At 44.4% G+C, this 17,745-nt stretch overlaps 1 protein-coding gene across 1 annotated transcript in view; it reads left to right on the plus strand.

Annotated features, from left to right (window-relative positions):
* The window catches only part of ush2a (Usher syndrome 2A (autosomal recessive, mild)), a 744,800-nt gene that overhangs the window by 182,168 nt on the left and 544,887 nt on the right, over nucleotides 1-17,745 (plus strand). Inside the window, exon 16 of the mRNA XM_067989549.1 lies at nucleotides 10,326-10,509. Coding sequence (XP_067845650.1) covers nucleotides 10,326-10,509 — 184 coding nt within the window. The remainder of the gene's footprint in view (nucleotides 1-10,325; nucleotides 10,510-17,745) is intronic.

The raw sequence follows: 17,745 nt of genomic DNA on the forward strand, positions 1-17,745 counted from the left end.
ACTAATATAGTAGTTCTTTACAAAATGATCATTTCATTGATATGTCAGAATGTGTAGTTAATTGCCTATTCCTTAAAATTTCATCAGGACAAAATTTAATTTTCAAGGAAAATTGGTTTGTATTTATCACTGTTGAATTAGTTGGGATTTAATTCAAGTCCTTTCTGCTGATAAAATAAATGACAACTTGACCCTGAAGAAAATTTTGTGATTTTATTTTACAGCTTGTTCAGTCAATATAATCATAGAGTAAAAATGAAAAACAGAGGGAGTTTTTATTATTTTCCCATTATGAAATTTTGGCCACTTTCCGATCTCTACTTCTGGCTCTCATTTAGTCAAATACTTTATCTAAACACTGTTATCTGAATAAACCAGTTAATTTACAAACAATAATAGCTTGTGAGCAATCCCATCTGATTATTTCCATAATTTGTGAATTACTTCAAGATTAATTCTATACATTATTTTTAATCAAATGGCAAATGCTGAAAAATGAGTCAAGTGAATGCATAGGTATTCACACTGGCAAAGAGCTAGGTTGCATTCTATTGCATTAGTTAAGCATAAATTCAGGTATTACATTGAAAAAATGGATAATGAGCAATGAGTATGGCTTGCAGTAACTGAGAAGAACTGTCATGTGAAATTCCTTTCTTAACAAGAAACAGGAGAATGCCTGTTTTTCAACATAATTAATAACCCGCTAAGGAAACTGTGAGGATGTGTGGTTTTGATATGTGTGATTTCTGAAAATGTGACTTCATTATTGAGTTAATTAGAGGGAACAACAAGCATCTCTCATTTTCTGTTAAAACAGGAATTTTACACCTTAATGATTTATGATGCAGCCTTTATAATTTCAAAGAGGAATTTTGTTCTGTGTTTTTGTGCACTCAAAAAAAAGCTTATGGGGGTTAAATTTGATAACCCCCGAATCAGGCGCGGGAGTCGTCGTGTGCGGTTAATCCCCGCCCAGTCGTTGAGATGCAGGCAACACGTGAGATTTGTGCTGCCGGCTCATCTCCATGATTGCTGCAAGCAGCCAGTACTACCTGTGCTGTTGAGTGGCTGCAGGCACCAGCAGGGGGCCCAACACGGGGCGTGGCCAGCACTACTTAAAGGGAAGGTGCACTGTCAATATAATCGGTGGAGGAAGACAGGTCGACTGGCTGGACCTGCAAGAGAACGTGCACAGTGGTTCTCTGATTATGCACTGGAGGCCTTGGTGGAGGAGGTGGTTGCACAGAGGGCCTTCCTGTATTCTTAGGGTGTCAGGAGACCCTCCAGAAACCAGCTGCGGAGGCAGTGGGAGGAAGTGGCCCTGGAGGTGAATGCCAGAAGCATTGCTCCACGTACGTGGATGCAGTGCAAGGAAAAGTTCAATGATTTGACGCAAGTGGTCAAGGTGAGTGAATGAAAGTTTCAAGTGGCACATCCTACGAACTGCACCACTGCTCCACGCACAACAATCCCCGTCACCCACCCACCAACAAACGCTTTGAGTGTGTCCGGGATAGTTTTCTACAGCAGTATGTCCTAGAGGCAACAAGGGGGCAAGCCATACTAGATTTAGTAATGAGTAATGAATCAGATTTAGTTAACAGCTTGACTGTGCGTGAACATCTATCCAATAGTAATCATAACATGATCGAGTTCAAGGTAGTGTTTGAAAGGGAAAAAAGTGAATCAGCTGCTAAGATTCTAGACTTGGGTAAGGCCGACTTCAATGGGATGAGACAGAGACTGTCTGCAGTAAACTGGGCAAATCTGTTAATGGGTAGAACGACTGATGATCAGTGGGAAATGTTTAAAGAAACATTTAACGTGATACAGAATCAGTTTATACCCCTGAGGGGCAAGAACTCTACTTGCCAAAAAAAATCAGCCATGGACAACTAAAGAGGTAAGGGACAGTATAAGACATAAGGAAGGGGCATACAAAAAGGCAAAACATGGCACAGATCCTGGCGAATGCAAAAGATACAAAGATCAACAAAGGGTCACAAAACAGATAGTAAGAGTTACAAAAAGAGAGTATGAAAAGAAACTTGCAAGGGATATCAAAATCAATACAAAGAACTTTTATAGTTATATTAGGAAAAAGAGGGTGGTCAGGAGCAGTGTTGGCCCCTTAAAAACTGAAATGGGGATATTGTCATTGACAATGGGGAAATGACGGACATGTTGAATAATTACTTTGCATCAGTATTTACAGTAGAACAAGAGGATAGCATGCCGGAAATCCCAAGAAAACTAATATTGAATCGGGGACAGGGACTCAATAAAATTAACATAAGTAAAACAACAGTGATGAAGAAAATAATAGCACTAAAGAGTGACAAATCCCCAGGACCAGATGGTTTCCATCCCAGGGTTTTAAAGGAAGTAGGTGAGCACATTGCAGATGCCCTAACTATAATCTTTCAAAGTTCTCTAGATTCAGGAACTATCCCTCTAGATTGGAAAATTGCACATGTCACTCTGCTTTTTAAGAAAGGAGAGAGAGGGAAACCAGGGAATTATAGACCAGTTAGCCTAACATCTGTTGTGGGGAAAATGCTGGAGTCTATAATTAAGGATAGGGTGACTGAACACCTCGAGAATTTTCAGTTAATCAGAGAGAGCCAGCGTGGATTTGTGAAAGGTAGGTCGTACCTGACAAACCTGATTGAATTTTTTGAAGAGGTGACTAAAGTTGTGGAAGGGGAATGTCAATGGATGTTATTTATATGGACTTCCAGAAGGCATTTGATAAAGTCCCACATAAGAGACTGTTAGCTAAGATAAAAGCTCATGGAATCGAGGGAAAAGTACGGACTTGGTTAGGAAGTTGGCTGAGCGAAAGGCGATAGAGAGTAGGGATAATGGGTAGGTACTCACATTGGCAGGATGTGACTAGTGGAGTCCCTCAGGGATCTGTCTTGGGGCCTCAATTATTCACAATATTTATTAACGACTCAGATGAAGGCATAGAAAGTCTCATATCGAAGTTTGCCGATGACACAAAGATTGGTGGCATTGTAAGCAGTGGAGATGAAAACATAAAATTACAAAGGGATATTGATAGATTAGGTGAATGGGCAAAACTGTGGCAAATGGAATTCAGTGTAGGCAAATGTGAGGTCATCCACTTTGGATGAAAAAAGGATAGAACAGAGTATTTTCTAAATGGTAAAAAGTTAAAAACAGTGGATGTCCAAAGGGACTTAGGGGTTCAGGTACATAGATCATTGAAGTGTCATGAACAGGTGCAGAAAATAATCAATAAGGCTAATGGAATGCTGGCCTTTATATCTAGAGGACTAGAGTACAAGGGGGCAGAAGTTATGCTGCAGCTATACAAAACCCTGGTTGGACCGCACCTGGAGTACTGTGAGCAGTTCTGGGCACCGCACCTTCGGAAGGACATATTGGCCTTGGAGGGAGTGCAGCGTAGGTTTACTAGAATGATACCCGAACTTCAAGGGTTAAGTTATGCGGAGAGATTACACAAATTGGGGTTGCATTCTCTGGAGTTTCGAAGGTTAAGGGGTGATCTGATCGAAGTTTATAAGATATTAAGGTGAACAGATAGGGTGGATAGAGAGAAACTATTTCCGCTGGTTGGGGATTTTAGGAGTAGGCAGCACAGTCTAAAAATTAGAGCCAGACCTATCAGGAGTGAGATTAGAAAACATTTCTACACACAAAGGGTGGTAGAAGTTTGGAACTCTCCTCCGCAAACAGCAATTGATGCTAGCTCAATTGCTAAATTTAAATCTGAGATAGATAGCTTTTTGGCAACCAAAGTTATTAAGGGATATGGGCCAAAGGTAGGTATATGGAGTTAGATCACAGATCAGCCATGATCTTATGAAATGGCGGAGAAGGCTCGAGGGGCTGAATGGCCTACTCCTGTTCCTATATTCCTATGTTCTTATGTTCCCATCCGTACGCAATGCTGTACTACGGATGCTGCATTTCACCCTCATATAGTACCACTCTTGCAATCCATATACCCACAACACTCAGGTCACACACACTGGCAGCTATTCGACTATGACAGGCACATCATCCAAACATCTCGCAGGACACTCACTGACACATTTCCCTCTGTCTTGCAGGAGAAAGTGACGCATAACAGCCAGCAGCAGGAAAGAACGGATGGAGGACAGGATGCCTACACATCCTCACCCCCATAGAGGAGAGCATGCTGAGGATCATTGGGTGGGCCATCGCTCGCCGTGGCCACTGGCTGTGCTGGAGGTATCGAAGATATGGATTTCTGTATACTTAATCCTCCTTCTCATTTCCCACATCTCTCTCATCCCACAATCTTTTCTGACTCACGTGCTCCAGATGGTGCCAGCTCGCACATCTTACTTGCTCCTCTACCCGCTCCAAACTCAACCCGTCTCCCTTTGTCATTGCAAGTACCCAAGAACTGGAGCCGGCACCATCCAAGGTGGTGGAGGAGGAAGACAGTGACAATGAAGCTGCACCATCACTCGAAGTTGTTAATTGTATGATTTATATCAATAAGTGTTAATTGTATTCAGATGGTGGATAGCAATTGGGAAGCCTCTGGTATCCTTTTTATAGGAGAGCTTATCGAGAGTGTGGTGTGTGTGTAAGGGGAATTTCTGTGAATAAAAGCTTGGAAACAACTAAAGGCTACGCTTTAGTATTCTATCCTTCACCACATGGCTATCCATTTGTAACAGATCTGACACTCGCATCCACAAGCTCAGATACTGACACTGCATGTCCTTTAGAGGCTCGGTTAGAGGAGGGATCTGCACATGGTGACACACCGGGCACAAGTGCGCAGGTGCCAGGGCAGGGGGAACAGATACTGCAGGTGCCAGCTCGCTGGAGGACAAGGTCGTACACTAGTTCTGCTGCTGAGGAGCCAGATGATGACTTCGATGGACCAGGCTACAGAAGAAAGCTGATGGGCGTACACACCCAAATGCTTGGTGCACTGGAAAGCCTGCCAGAAAGCCTGCGCACATTGTCAAGGGGCATGGAAGAGCCCAGCTCCAACTTGGCACAGGGCTTTGAGCAGAGCTTGGAACCCATCCTTTCCCACATGGAACGGGTGGTCACCCCCATCACCATACCTGTGGAACCCAGCATGATGCAATGCCTGATGACCGATGTCTCAGCTTCCATTGCAGCACAAACAGATGCCATCAAAGGTCCGCATGCTTCATTCGGAGCTCAGACTTCTGCTTTGGAAGCTCAGACTGGTGCTATCATGACTCTGGGTACAACTGTGGAACGGGGCTTCCAGGGCGTCACAGCACTCCAGCAATCTGTTCTCCAGCTGATCATCCGGAGTGCTGAGGCACTGCCCTTGCGAGTGGCAGTGGCGCCATAGCAATCAGACCTGTTGTCCTCTCTCAGGATGACAGCATTCCTGTTCCTACCACTGCCACTTTGCCAGTACCCTTGCCGTTGCCTGTCAGCCAGCCAGGCCAGACTGCTGCAGCCTATGCCAAGATAGTGCAGTCTGAAGCCCGGCCCAGAGTTGCTCGAGGTCGTCCTCCATGGCCGGCTGCACGCTCCTCAATTGAAAGTCAGCAGCCTTCCACCACCCATGCTCCAGCCACTGGGGATGCACCTTGTAGGAGCACTAGGAAAGGAAAAGGCACACAAATGACAGGCACTAAGTGACTGCACAAGGGTGAATAGTGTAATATTTTATACATGATTTCATGTGTAAGTTTATAAATTTTTATTTGAAGTCGCAGTTGCTGGTGGTTTTTATTTCTGCGATGAGCTGTGGGAGGAAGCAATGTGTAATCATAAGGAGGAGGATTTGATGGCCATGTGGGAGAGGAAAGGTGAGGAGTGTTAGACTGTTGGTGATTTGGGAGGTGTCGTTGAGGTTACTGATATCGCTCATGAATAAGGTGAGCATGCAGAGCCCTGGCAGACAGGGCCTGTGCACCTTGCTGTCTCCTTGCCTCTTCCTCCATTTCCTCCTCCATTTCCTCCTCTGCCTGTTCCCCTGCCTCTGGCTCAGGGTCTTGCTGGATTGGCGGTGGCAAGGGCTGTCCTCTCATAAGGGCGAGGTTGTGCAGCATGCAGCATACAACGATGAATCTTGACACCCGCTCAGCGGTGTACTACAGGGCTTCTCCAGAATGGTTCAGGCAGTGGAAGCGTTGCTTTCGGATGCCTATGGTATGCTTAGTGATGTTTCTTGTAGCATGGCTTTCATTGTAGGCCTGCTCTGCACCTGTGCGTGCATTGCTGACTGGAGTCATGAGCCACCTCATCAGGGGGTAGCCCTTGTCGCCCAGTAGCCAGCTTTTGACTTGCTGTGCCGGTTGAAAGATAGGTGGGGCGCTGGACTATCGCATAATGAAGGCGTCATGACTGCTGCCAGGTTAGCGGGCATTGACCTGCATGATGCACTGCGTAAGGTCACACATCAGCTGCACATTGAGGGAATGGCACCTCTTTCTGTTCATGAAGATGGCCGAGTTGAGATATGGAGCATGCAATGCAATATGCGTGCAGTCAATGGAACCCTGAAATGTGAGCAAACCCTTGTGGTCACTCATTCTGCCTCTCTTTTTTCAAGCAGGAATGTTATGAATCTGTCGTGCAGCTCGTACAGTGCCTCAGTGACCTTCTTTATGCAGCATTGCACTGCAAATTGTGAGATGTTGCACATATCGCCAGCTGCAGCTTGAAAGGATCCAGAGCCGTAAAAGTTCAGTGCCATGGTTACCTTCACAGCCACAGGCAATGCTGTTCTTGTCCTGCTCTGAGGCTGCAGTTGTGACTTCAACAGTTGACATATCTCCGTCATGACATCTTTCATGAATCGCAGCCGTAGGATGCACTGATCTTCGCTTAGGTTGTGGTAAGAGGTCCCTGAAGGCTCTCATTGGATATGGCCTCCTGCTCAGTGCACTGCGCTGCCTTCTCCCTCTCCTCGCAGCTTGACCTGCTCTGCATGGTCTCTCTGCATACGTGTTCAATGCCCAGCAGGAGCCCCAGCAGGCCACCCGTGGTTGCCAGAAATCTTGTTCAGCCCATTGTTGTAAATGCCACTAACAGTAATGCAGGACCTGCCAGACCACTCTCTATATACTATTGTAACTCTCTTCAAGTATAGGAAACTTCACCAAACACGTACAATTGTACCAGTAGCCAGAAGCAATAATCCAGCAACTAACCTGCAACACCTGCATGATCCTTTTAAATAGCGCTGGCGTGGCGTCCTCCAGGCCGTCTACGACCTGTTTAGCTATGCATGGTTATGTCAGTGTATTGGCTGGAGCGTTGAGTTCCAAAATCGTATCTGTCCCTTTAAATCAACGTTGCACACTGATCTAACGAGTATTCTCCTTACTTTACATGCTGCCGGCATTGTTATCTGCGCATACGTAAACACCTTTAACAAATGGCATCTGGTGCATGTCACGCTAGAAGCGTGCGTGCACATTCTGGATGCCATTTTGGGTTCTTAGGAAGCTGTGTAGCACCTACAAAGCGGGCCCAATTTATAGCCCTCTATGTTCCAACATGTAGGAACTTGATTTCATATATTTGTAATCTAAAACACAAAATTAAAAACAGATCATAAAATATTTTTAAGAAAATTCATATAATTGTATTAAATTAACACATATAAGATGAGAAGATGCCTTTTATTTTAAACATATTAATGCCTCCGTTAAAATAACAGATGGAGGAACATTCGAGTGCATTAAACATTTTCCCACTAATATTACCTATAGATATCGGGGTCCAAATTGGGCCATGTAGCGCCGGTTCTGTAGACGCTACGCAGACTCATAAGGACACAAAATGGCATCCAGAATGCGAGCGCACACTACTAGTCTGACGTGTGCCGGATGCCATATTGGTAAAGGCATTAGCGCAAGCGCTGATAATGAACGGTGGCATCATGTAAAGTAGGGAGAATATGCAGTAGATCAGTTTGCAATGCTGATTTAAAGGGACAGATGCAATTTTGGAAATCCACGCTCCAGCCAACACACTGTCTTAACCACGCACAGCTGAACAGATCTTAAACACCATGGAGGGCCCCCAACAGCGCTATTTAAAGGGGTCATGCAGGAGTTACAGTTAGTTGCTGGATTATTGCTTCTGGCTGCTGATGCATTTGTACCTGTTTTTGGAGGTCTCCTATACTTGAATACTAGAACTAGGGGACATAGCTTAAAAATTAGAGCCAGGACTTGCAGGAGTGAAATTAGGAAACACTTTTACATGCAAAGGGTGGTAGAAGTTTGGAACGCTCTTTCGCAAACGGCAGTTGATGCTAGTTCAGTTGTTAGATTTTAAATCTGAGATTGATCGATTTTTGTTAGTCCTGGTTAAGGCGGGTATATGGAGTTAGGTCACAGATCAGCCATGATCTCATTGAATGCCGGAACAGGCTCGAGGCGCTAAATGGCCTACTCCTGTTCCTTTGTTCCGATAATAAAATTTCAGTACACTACAGGGAGTGAGCTGGCTAGCTGACAGGCAACAACAAGGGCACTGGCAGGGTGGCAGGGATGGGACAGGAATGCTGTCATCCTGAGAGAGGACAGCAGGTTCATGTTTCACAGAGCCGCTGCCACTTGCTGCCTCCTGTTATGCGCCACCTTCTCCTATAAGAAAGCAGCACGTGTGTCGCTGAGTGTCCTGCAAGATGTTTGGGTGATGTGGCTGTCATGGTTGAATAGTTGCCAGTGTGTGTGACCCATGATCTGTGGGTGTGTGACTTGCAACAGTGGTAATGTGCGAGGGTGCAAGGAAGCATCTGATTGGAAGAGTTGAGTACTGATTGAAAGAGTTTGTTGGTAGGTGGGTGATGGGGGGGTGTAGTGCATGGAGCAGTGGATGCGGCTAGTGGTGCAGTTGGCAGGAGATGCCACTTGACCTCACTCACCTTGACCGCTCGTGTCAAAACATTGAACATCTTCCTGCACTGCAACAATGTTCATGGTGCTATGCACCTGATTTTGTCCCCTACTTCCTCCCACTGCCTCAGAATCATATGTCTGGAGAGCCTCTTGCACCCACTGCGGATGTAGGATGCCGATCCTTCCGTCTACCTCTTGCACCAAAGGCTCTAGTGTATCATCAGAGAACTTTGGTGCATGCTCTCTCATAAGCCCGGTACAAACTCAGATTGATGGGGTTTGACGTGCAGATTGGAGGATGTGGGATTTAGTAGAGCGTAGCCTTTATTCAATGTTTGAAAATAAAACAGTTTGTAAACATAAGGACGGGACCTGCATCTCTGTTTTGCGTGTGCGATGTCTGATCTCTGTTCAGACTCTGTGCGGACCCATATCTTGTGTTTTTCAAATATCGGGGTCCCGCAAACATTAAGCAGCTCAGTTGTTGCTCATTAAAAATTCCAGAGGTCCCATCATCACCATGCTGCACTATATGGCAGCATAGATTCACTTCTCAATTGACTGCCACCATTTCCTGCAACCACAATGCACCTTCCCTTTAAGAGGTTCAGGTTGCCTTTAAGTGGTGCTAGCCACTCACAATATCTGGGCTCCCTGCTGACAAGCAGCCACTCAGGTAAATCACCAGGCAGCACAAATGTTACGTGCTACCTGCATCTCAACAACTAGGCGCCATAACCCCCATCAAGTTGCTAGTCCTGTCCTTATATTCCTTTTATATACTTCATAAAGTCAGCAATAAATCTGATCAGTCTTTAGATACTGCACATGTAAAATAAAAATGTATGTTTAAAGTGAATACAAAACTGATTGTAATTATTCAATAAAGTTTTACCAGCATTTTCAGAACCATAAGCACAGAATTCAAAAAAGGATTTAATATTGGTCCCCATTTCTTTTGTCATTCATTTCTCATTTTTTTTGGCATCCTCTGCAAAATGCGCTGTTTATTAGCCAAACAAGCGGGCAAGGGAATTGTTCTCAGGCTTCTCTCAATGCTGCTATGTACCTGGTGAATGCATAAAAATGGGCTGAGGTGACTCACCCACTGATTTTACTCCCTGCCTGTGCAGAGATGCCTGGCCGAAGCCTCTTGTCTCCTGGTGAAGATCAGAAATGGCATCTGTTAGGAATCATGAATGTGAACCTGCACCCTGCCTTCTTGTGGTCTAGTATGTTTGTGTATAAACCCACTGTGCCAACAATAAGCAGTTTTAAGATAAAAGTAGATTTTACTACTTAGATTTAGTTGGGTAAATGAACTGTATACATATCTTCTGCATCTATTCTTTTATAACTGTTTAGGAAATTATCTGTATTGCCATTTATTGCATACTTGTGTTAAATTTCAACTTGTTACATATCATTTTCATCATGTACTTTCAGGTTTTATGCTTGCCTCGGTTAATTTCACTGGTTGTTTGCCATGTGAGTGCCACCCACTAGGATCAAAGCACCAGACATGTGATAGTATCACAGGACATTGTGTTTGTCGATACCCTTCAGTGACTGGGATATACTGTGACCACTGCAAGGAACATTATTTTGGGTTTAACCCTGGAAGTGGAAGGCAAGTTGCTGTTCATTTTGAGTCAGTTTTTCAGCTGTGCTTACATTGGAAGGCCAAAAATCGTCCGGCCTCTGCACGCAGCCAGCTGGCAGGTCAGGCCTATGGGGGAAGATGATCCTGCGGGAATGAGAACAAGCCAATAGTGGGATGCTGTACTTTTCTGAAGCCCGGAGGAGCACTCCTGGTGCTCCAGGCTTCACAACAATTCCCCTCAAATATTTTTGGCACAGCCTCCAGCAGTTCTTTTAGGGATCACTGGTTAGGCTGCCCAACAACTGGTATAACTGGCCTAGCATGCATGGCATATGCTCCACCCAATTGTACATGAAAATGGCAATCGGGGTCCTACAACTGGATTAGGATTCTGATTTGCATATTTGAACAGCCTCCTGCCTATATAGGGCGAGATTGCTAGGCACCTATTCAAAGGCCTGCCTGAAAATTGCTTTATAGTCAACAACTTATTCATAAAACTCGGTTTTAATTTTTATATATACTTCAGTTCAAATGTTTCTGTTTTGTTTCTTTGAAGTAATGTTTTTTGTTGAAGCAGCATTTTGTTTTTTTTAGATATAAGAATTAACTCCCACTTAAAGCAACAGGGTGTCATTGTATACAGTGCATTGCCCCGGGCAATAGACTGCTGAGTAAACCAGTGGGCATCCCTATTATTTTTTTAATGTGGGAACACAAATTGGGTACTTTAATGCTTTTGTCTTTTCCTGGCCAGCATATATAATATTCAATGTCATACTGTGCACTAAAATGTATCGCCTGGTTAGACCTCTTGCTTCTTAGTAACAGCACGACTAATAACTGATTGCATAAATGAAATGGTAGGGAACTTCACAAATAACTAATATATTCAAGTCTTGACAGATCACTGTTTATAACATCCATTTGGAAAGTGAATCAATCCCATAAGAATGAAAAATGAACTTTTTAAACTGATTATTGTGGATGCTTTTCTTCACCTAGAGAATGTGAAGATGTAATCAGATTTCTTTGTTTTAATATTACAAATCATTTATCTTGAAAAATAATTACAACAACAATGTTGAGTGGTTTGAAGGTCCCTTTTAACCACAGAAAGATCATTCACATTTTTCTGGTGTTCTACTATGCCAATAATTTAGCGATCAGTTAGCAATGTTACAGAAGATTAACATATATGTCTATCTATCTACAGGTTTCATCGTAATTTCAAATAGCACCATTTAGGAAAAGAAAAATATGCACAAGTTCTGTAGTGCATTTGGGTGGCAAGATTTGTTTAGCATATACCAGTATTGAATACTTAAATATGATAGAGAAATATAGTTGGCTCGAAGTCTGTGAGTTAATGTGTTACATATCACACATGTCAAAATACTGTATTTCATTATTCGCTGAAGTCTGTACTGAATCATTAGCAAGGCTGTACATTCAAAGGTACACTTATCCTCAAATTTCAAGTCTATCTCTAATACCAAAAAAAGTGATTATTTATATTCTGTTCTGCCACAACAGTGGCTTAGTTGATAAGTGCAACAGCTAGCATGGTACTGAGCCATACAAAGGTCCCATGTTGAATTATTGGTCTGTGTTGGGTTACCTGACCCTAATGGCGAAGTAGGTGCAGCATAGTTGACTCCTGGACGAGAGAAGTAAAAAAATCAATCTTGGCATTTTCTTCTGATTACACCATCTATGGATCCTTGCTAGAAAATATCCTTGTGTGGATGTTGGGCTCAGCTTTGATAGCTCTCTATATTTCAATAGCCTGCCGCTACTTGCTGTCTTAGCTCATTGATGAATAATGACAACATGCACAAGATACCTATGGAATTGAAACTCAGCATGAGTCAGTATCTTTGGGAGAGAAAGGTGAAAATTTGAGGGAGACAGTAGGCCAATTCTTAGCCCTTAGCCTCCCCATTATTTTTAAGAACTTGCTGGATTTGCACATTAATTGCCCATTAAACCCATCACAGAAAGTTAGGGTTCCCATTTAATGACGTGATAATTGTTAATGCAATGCCAATCAATTTCTCCGGCCCAGAAAGGGAACAATTTAAACTGTTGAGTCTCATTCCTGCATGTAGTGAATTCTTCTTAGAGATTTTAAAAATTTCAAATTTCAAATTTTTTTCCTTACTTTTCCTCTGTCTATTTTTTCCTCTCTCTCTCTTAATCCAAACTTTCTTTCCCAGTTTTTTCATCTCTTTCTGTACTTGGTTTGATCCTAATTCACCCTCCTTCTCCGTCATTCCTCTGTTAATCCTTAAATCTCATTGTTAAGGAGATAGACTGTTGGTCCTGTTGTTCACTAAGGTCCCAGATATCCCGTTGCCCTCACACTTCCAACAAGTTATAGTGCAAATTATATTCAAGCAGGGTGTAGGATAAAGTGTAACTAACAGCGCAAGCTGCGAGATGCCCTGCCCCAGCAAGATTTGGCCCAATACAATTGGGTAAATTTTCTAGTTCTACCGCTGAACCAGCCAGGATCTCACTGGATTTTGCAAGCTCACCTAATTAATTATACATAATGATCTCTGGGCCTAATATGGACTTAACAGTAGGAACTCACTATCAGTGGGGCAGGGAAATAGACTGCAGCTGTCTTGTGGGAAGGAGGGAGCCCGGGTCAGTGGAGGCCTAAACTTTCCCTGTGGAGTCCGGAGGAGCACGCCTGCTTTTCCTGGCCCCACAAGCAAATTTAAAAAAAACTTACCTGTTTAGGCCTCGTCTGGACCCAGATCCACTTCCCGCTGCCTTCACCTCACAGGAAAGTCACAATGATTTCCCCACTCAGGCCACAGTTAAAATTGCAGTAAGGGACCGATGACATCATTGGACCCTGATCTGCATCTTTAAAGAAAGACCTCACTGACTTCAGGTGGATGTCAGAAGAGCAGGTTAAAATAGGTGCGGGCCCTCAGCGGTTAAGTCATCCTGCCATCCCGGTTTCTGACCCTTTAGTTTGAGAAAAAGGATGATGCACAACAGTGGGACAATTCACACAAAACACTTATATAGGGAATAAATACTTCATAGCACATAAACAGTTATTTGTACATAGTGTTTTTGCTATTCTGTTGATAATGGTGGGTTATGTTCCTCCTGCATGTGAATACCACTCTGCAAGGCAAAATTATGGAGCATGCAGCACATCACAATGATGTGAGAGGCTTTTTCAGGACAGTATTGCTGCTCACCACCAATTGGTTAAGGCAGCTGAAGCTTTGCTTCAGGTATGTTCGATTATGATTCTGGTGGCTGTATGTACATGGTTGCAGCAAAACCCATCTGGAGTCCACAGGTGTCTGACAGGTATCTTTAGCCATGGCTGCAATCTTGTGTCTTTGTGACTAAAATACAGGTACTCCTGAATGCCTGAGGATGAAGGCATGATGGCTGATGCGGGGTACAGACTTTGACACGCATGACTGTGCTTATGGTTACATACAAGCTGCATATTGAGTGAGTTACTTCCCTTGTGGTTCATGTAAGCATAAGAATTTTGGGCAGTTGTCTTCAATGTCAATCTATGACCCTCTGGACTTGAGGAAATCCTGCCATGCAAAAGAAATTCACCATGCAGGTGATTTTAATGGAGCGGATTTCGGGCGGGGTTTGGGGGGAGTTCAAGCGTCAAACCCGGCTGACCTCTTGACTGAGGTCCGAGCTATTTTAACTTCCAAACCTGATTTACATTTGATTAACGGGCTGCCGACATAATTGCGTGGGGAACAGGCAGCCTGCACACATTCTGGGTGGGAATTCCGGTGGGCCTCTATTGTTCTATTTAAAGCGTGAATGCACCTCTTAAAGGGAGGTTGCTTTCACTGCTGCCTGTCTGTTCTTTGATAAAAAGTGGAGATTCTCACCAACGAGTCACAAGACTGTCCCCAGGTTCTCTGATGCCTCCCCTGAGGTCTTAATGGAAGCGGTGAGGGCAAGGAGGGATGTTCCATTTCCTAGCAGTGGGAAGAAGATTGGCAAGACCTATATGCACCAGGCCCAGAGAGAGGTTGTAGAAATGGTCAATTCCAGGAGCATCACCCCCCAGGATCTGGATTCATTGTAGGAAATGCTTCAAGAAGCTGACAAGAACAGCGAGGATGAGTACAGCTCTCTATTTCTCCATCTCTTTCAATAACACCTGACAACAGTCCTTCTCCTACATGTGTTCAGTGCATAACCCCCAGACATGAGGAAAGTCAGCCACTGCTGCAAATCTCAGCTCTCTCATTTTGATTGATGGCATCCATAAAAAAGGTGATGTATTGGTTGGTCTTGGCAAATAGGGCATTCGTGACCTGCTTGATGCACTTGTGCTCTGCAGACTGGGAGATGCTGAAGATGTTTCCTGACCCCCCGGAAGGTGCCTGAGGGTGATTTTGATAGTCACTGGCAAAGCATAGTCACCTGGCTCAGGTAGCAGCAGGTCTTGTTGCAGGAGGCTGCAGAGATCAGCAACAGCCTGCCTGGAGAAGCATGGCCTTTTCATGCCCTGCTCATCAGACAGACCCAGGAAGCTCAGTCTTGGCCTATAGACCCTGTGTGCTGGGTAAGACTGTCTACGAGCAGCCCCCCTCATCTTCTGCTCTTCCTGTTGCTGCTGCTGCTGTTGTTGCTTTTTTCCTCTTCTTCCATCCAAAATAATGAAGCAAGAAATGCACTCATGATAACTTGTGAGTACTTATTCAGGTTGAGTAAGGTATAAAAAGAACATAAGAAACAATCTCCAAGCTCAAAAATCCCTTGGAAATCCAAAAAGCACACAGATCCCTATGATCTGCCTGCCTGTACCTGACTGCCTCTTTAAATAATGCTTTCACTCCTTCTCTGAAACCAATCCTGCGAGGTATTATTCAGCAAGTCGGGCGCTGAGCGAGTCTTCCGATCCTTCAAATTAACAACATGTTGGGGTCCTAATGACATCATAAGTTCCTGATTTGCATATATTCATGAACCACACACCTGCCTCCACTGGCACCTCAGACACCTAAAAAAAAGTCCTCGGTTAAATCGGTAGCGGGCGGGAATTGAGCTGGAATGGGACGGTAAGTTTTCAAAGATGATTTAAGCTGCATGGCTTTCCCGTTCCTGCCAACAGGGTGGGTTAAAATTGCCCTCAGCATGTCACGTTGCTACTGATTGGCCACAGGAACCAAGATCATTTAAGGGAAAGCTATATAAACACATGAGGGAGAAAGGAATAGGAGATTATGCTGATAGAGTTAGATGAAGAGGGGTGAGAGAAGGCTTGTGTGGAGCGTAGACACCGGCATGGACCAGTTGGGCCGAATGGCTTGTTTCAGTGCTGTAAATTCTATGCAATTTGGTTGGCTTTCACAATTAGTGCATCAGTTACCTGGTATCTAGAGGCAGCAGATGTGAGTGATATCCTCTGTGTTTTAAGCATGTGGCACAACTCTGTCACAGCTACTTTACTAAAAAACAGCCTCTTCAGACACTTTTCCTCTGACATATTGGGTGATTTTAGGAGGCAATTGCGGGAGCATTGAGGGCGGGGGGGGCTTCGAAAACTGTGGCAATCCCATTCGGGTTCGGAAGCCAGCTCCAACCCGCCGACTTCTGAGTTTCCCAATGACCCACATGTGTGCGCGCGGGCGACCCGAAAACGGAAGTCCCGCCGGCTGATGATAGTTAAAGAGCCAAATGTACCTCATTGAGGTACTTAAGGCACTTCACCTGTGACAGATTAAGTACTTAGAAAGATTTTTAACTTACCTGGGCGTCTTGCCCACTGCTTCTGATTCACGCCTGGTGAAACCAAGCGTGAAGGGCCGGATCAGGCAAAAATAAATTAAATAAAAATCCATGGAAGGAAGTGAAAACACTAAATGAACCTATCTTTGCACCCTGCTCCGATGTCCCCCTTTTCACCCCCCCCCCGATGTCCCCCTCCTCACCTCCCCGATCTTCCCCCAATATCCCCCCCTTCACCCCCCGATGTTCCCCTCTTCACCCCCCAGATCTTCCCCTCTTCCTCCACCACCCCCCCTCCGCCCCCCCGGTCTTTCAGTCCAGCGCCGGATCTTCCATTCTCCTTCCCCTCCCCGCCACCCCCCCCCCCCCCGGTCTTCCGTTCCAGTGCCTGGTGACGTCTCGAGTTCTCTCTCTTTCTGGCCCCCCCCGCCCCCCCCACCTCACGTTGCAGTTCCTGATGGCAGCCAGCCTGTCAATCAGGCTAGCTGCCGGGTGCGAAACCCAGAGAGGACGTTAATCACAATCAACGTGCGATCGCGTTGGAAACGGTAAATTTTGTTTAAGCGTGTTTGCCACACGCACCTTCACCGCCCCCCCCCCCGCCCCCGGCTGCCAACCCGCCACCATTGTAAAATCGAGCCCATTGAGCCAATCGCTTTAGTTGGTATATGCAGCTTGGAGGTAGCTGATGGGATGGCAAATACAGTTGTGGTGCTCCTGTCCTGTTGGGCATCCTCCTTTACTCATCTTCCTCTTCCTTCAGGAAACATAAATATGATGGGATTCCCATGGGGACTGCATACTTACACTTTCAAAGTAACAGCAAAGAAATAGGTTATGAACTGCACACTAAACTTTAGCAAAGTTTCAGAAGGACAAACAAATGAAAAACAACTTGCACAAAAAAACTTTCTAAATTAACCTCTTCAAAACTGTCATACTTGGGATGCAGCTTTAAAAGAAGCCTGCACTCCTGTTATATTTTCTAAACCGTTGTACATGTATTTTCAATGTGTGCCACTAGAACTGAGCAGACTTATGGCTCAAAACCTAGCAGTACTCTTGCTTGTTTCAGCAACTCAATGCTGCAAATATCATATTACAATCAGCACCTGATTGGTGTTCAGTGAGGCTACTGAGTGCTGACCCAGCCAGAAGTGGTTGGGAAGCACAAAATGGGTAGCGAATTTGCATTGTCAATCTCACACGTACTTTCAGCACCCAACATGAACTTTACGCTATCTCTAAGCATTTTTATAATGTGTTTATTCCACATTGTGACAGAAAAGCATTTTACTATAAAATAAATAATGTCTCATTTTGCCATGTGACATACAACAGAAACTGAAATAATTTGAATAGTTTTTTTTAAACTGCAAGCTTATTATTCCTAGAGCACTGTGCATCATCCTACTGTGGAGTTTGCCATTATATCTCTAATCTAGAATGGTCGGTTATCTAAAAATGACCTGATCTTCCTTCCTCCTTCTACCTCCCTATTTTCTCTGATCATGT

The sequence above is a fragment of the Heptranchias perlo genome, chromosome 8, assembly GCF_035084215.1.
Source record: "Heptranchias perlo isolate sHepPer1 chromosome 8, sHepPer1.hap1, whole genome shotgun sequence".
NCBI classification, from domain to species: domain Eukaryota; kingdom Metazoa; phylum Chordata; class Chondrichthyes; order Hexanchiformes; family Hexanchidae; genus Heptranchias; species Heptranchias perlo.